The sequence below is a fragment of the Echinops telfairi genome, unplaced genomic scaffold, assembly GCF_000313985.2.
Source record: "Echinops telfairi isolate 266 unplaced genomic scaffold, ASM31398v2 ScPeMD7_7475;HRSCAF=8513, whole genome shotgun sequence".
NCBI lineage: Eukaryota > Metazoa > Chordata > Mammalia > Afrosoricida > Tenrecidae > Echinops > Echinops telfairi.
Window position 1 is genome coordinate 3,977,311 of NW_022111379.1, and position 3,559 is coordinate 3,980,869.

General features: G+C 49.5%; 1 protein-coding gene across 1 annotated transcript in view; it reads left to right on the plus strand.

Moving 5' to 3' along the window:
- The window catches only part of CORO2B (coronin 2B), a 68,925-nt gene that overhangs the window by 62,891 nt on the left and 2,475 nt on the right, over positions 1-3,559 (plus strand). The window contains exon 10 of the mRNA XM_004711944.2: positions 108-247. Coding sequence (XP_004712001.1) covers positions 108-247 — 140 coding nt within the window. The remainder of the gene's footprint in view (positions 1-107; positions 248-3,559) is intronic.

A 3,559-nucleotide genomic window follows, 5' to 3' on the forward strand; every position in this document is an offset into this window, starting at 1 on the left:
CCCCCCCCCCCATCCTTGACAGCCTGTCCAGCATGACACGGACAAAGGACACCAGGTCCTGATGAGCTCGCTGAACTGTCGGTGATACCCTTCCTTGCCGTCCGCAGATCCGGTGCTGATGTCTTTGAAAGAAGGCTATAAGAAGCCCTCCAACATGGCATTTAAGGCTCCCACCAAAGAAAAGAAGAGCGTGGTAGTCAATGGAATAGATTTATTAGAAAATGTTCCACCCAGGACAGAGAACGAGGTGAGGACTATAAGTTATTGTCTCCACAGGCCCTGGAAGAGCAAGGCCTTTGCATTTCAATTATGGGCTTCAGGCCTTCTGCAGGCTGGCACACTTCTCTTTCTGTGACAGATACCACAAGCAGCCTGCTAGTGGCTTCCATTGCCTCGGACTCTAATAAGTAGTCAGGATATGAGGAGGATATTGGTGCCCCACCCCCTCAAATTTCAAACTCTCCACCCCACAGTGTCACATGTTTCCTCGCGAATCCCTTTCATGTGGTATTATAGGAGCTATAAATTCTCAGTAATGGGGGAGGAAGGGGAGAAGAACAGGAGAGACAGGACACACCCAGTCTTGCGTATCCCGGCCCTGCCGACCTCCCAGGCGTTTTGGCAGGGATAGGGTCTGGCAATTTCCTGTCTTTGTGGAGCAGGCCGGTGTTTACCAACTGTCCTTAGCATCATCTGGAATGGGAGTAGCTCACTCAGGAGCAGCGACTACAGTGGAGCCTCATCCACATTCCCCCCTGCCCCACCACCATCCCCGGCTTCTCCTTCCAACACACACTCCAGGAGGCACCAGCGCAAATACACTTTAGTTCATGCAGATGCTCAGAATGCTGAAGGAGAGCGGGCCACACGGGCTCCTGTGTTTGACTCCTGGTTGTGCTCAAGTAAGAGCCCTGCTCTTTCCAGAGCAGTTTCCTCATAGTCGCATGGGGAGATGAAATACGGAAAGTAGTAGAGAGAGCATCCCTACGTGGCTTATCTTACATGCCCACAGAGGACAACTGGCTCTTACTGCATAACAAATTGCCTCAAAAGTGGCTGTGCAGATGGCTTACACCCACATAGACATTTACTGTTGCACGGTTTCTGTGAGCGCCTTGGGCTCAGGGTCTCTCTTGAGTGCCCAGGAAACCGTCTGCAGGGGCTGCCGTTACCTCTGAAGGCCAACTGAAGAGGGGTCTTCTTCGGGGTCCACGCACGTGGCGGCTGATAAGAGGCGTGTCCCCCCAGGCTGTTGGCCAAAGGTCTTCCCCGGTGGACCGACACATGTGCTTCTCCACGGAGAAGCTCACAGCACGACACTGGGTTTTCTCAGAGCAAGCGAGCGACAGGGACACAGTGATTATGCACAAGGGGTGTCCAGGTGATGCCCAGTCTCTTTGTCTCTTTTGTCATCTAAGTAACAACCTGTGCCAAGCTATAGGTGTTAGAAGCATATTTCCAAGCCTGGCCCACCCTTGAGAAGAGGGGGCTTCACAAGGGGGTGAATACCAGGAGGCTGCTTGTCGCACCAACTTTTGATTGTCTTTATTATTAACAAAAATTAGACAACTGCCCATCTTCAGGGTTCCTGGCCACTGCAGGGGAGATTAGCAGACCAATTGGTAATGACCCTAAAATATATGGACATACATTTAGAGCAGGATGTCGGGACATGTAGGTCTGGCTAAAGCATCACACGGGCCTGGTTTCAGCATAATCCTGCGAAGGTGGGGCTAGAGAACAAACAGGAGTCCCTTGTCAGGTGTTAGAGCTGAGCCTGGGGCTCTTCCCCGGGCTTCAAACCCCTTTCCTCCAGTTCACCCCACTGCGGAGTGTAAAGTCCACACTTTAACAAGATCCTCAGGTGATTCCTGAGGATACATAAGAACCACATAGGGAGCATGTTAAACTGCAGATTCTGCCTCCAGATGTACTGCGGGTGTGTGTGTGTGTGTGTGTGTGTGTGTGTGTGTGTGTGTGTGTCAAACTGACATGAACCCATTCACAGCCTTGTTCTTGGAGCAATCTTTCTACATTTTAAAATATTTGACATTTCATATATACATACATACACATACATATATACACACACATAGATACATATATATACATGTGTATCTCTACATATATTCATGTGTATCTCTACATATATTCATGTTGCTATATATACATATGTGTGAATATCTTAAATTTTACATGCGAAAGATCTTACATTGGCAAATGTTGCATTATACATACTTCGACCATTAGAAATAAAAGTTCCCTGAGGAAGTACATGGCTTGCTTCCATCGCCCACGTGAGCCTCATCAGGGTCCAGCCTTGGGTCTGGCACTGGATGTAAAGCGAGCAGGGTGGGATCGATCGTAGTCAGAGAAAGTAGCAATAACCTGCAGTCTATGTGGATCAAAACTATGAACCAGGAGGGTTGGCTAGATAAAGTCAATGCCCCCAAGCCTACCTACAGCTCCTGCAGTTTCCTCCTGGAGAAAACCCTCACTCAGAGCCGGCCGCCACTGGTTTCACCGCAGGGCCAGCCGTCGCTGTAGATAAGGCCCCCGTTAGGAAGGAGCGCTCCACCAGGTCTGACTATGAAGAGGCAGCCGATGGCTTGGCCCTCTGAGGGAGGAGATTCTAGTTGACCAACTCCGCACATTCACTAAAAACCCTTGAATGACACGCTTAAAACGAGTGGATTTTAGGATATGTGAATTACACTCCAATAAAGTTGGCGTGTGCTGACCCACGCACAGGCATGTGTTTACTTATTTTTGAGACTACGGCAGACACAGGAGTGGAGGGCCATTTGGGATATAGGGATAAGTAGCCTATCATCCCTCTGATCAGGCGTAACCAGGGCTGGTGGGTTGGTGGCTAATTTTATTTCTTCAAGTCAATTAAAAGAAGGAGTCATAAAAAAATGGTACATACATTGTTTGAAAGTTTTATTTTCATCTAAAACGTGACAGCTAGAAGTTCATTCCACATCTTTTGATGGGGCACCAGGCGCGCTGTGCAAGGTTGCCTTGCCTGGCTGTAATTTGGGCCATGTCTTTCTCATATAAAGCAGACCTCGGCGAGACTTTGTCTCACCTATTTGGGACATGCTGTCAGGGTAGACCGGTCCCTGGAGAAGGAGAGGGGCAGCGAAGGAGGGGAAGGCCCTCAAGAAGGTGCAGTGACACCTGGCTGAAGCCAAGGGCTCGGGCACAGGAGCCATTGTGCGGATGGTACGGCACCAGGCTGTGTTTCCTTCTCCTGGGCAGAGGGTCGCTGCGGGTCGGAACCGACCCGATGGCACCTAACAACAAGCTCTTTCTTTCAGGCGGAACAAGAATTCAGCATCAATCTGGAGGCTGAAGTCCTAATGTGTATAGCATTTTCCCTGTGCTTACTTTAGGAGCGATTTACTGGAGTCTAATTTCCACCCGATAGAATTCATCCTTTGCAGCCTATCATTTTAAAGGTCTTGATAAATGGGGCAAAATTGAGTAAGCGCTACCACACCGTCTAGTTACCAGCTCTTTCCTGATCGTTACCGCTCTGATCACCCACGTCTCC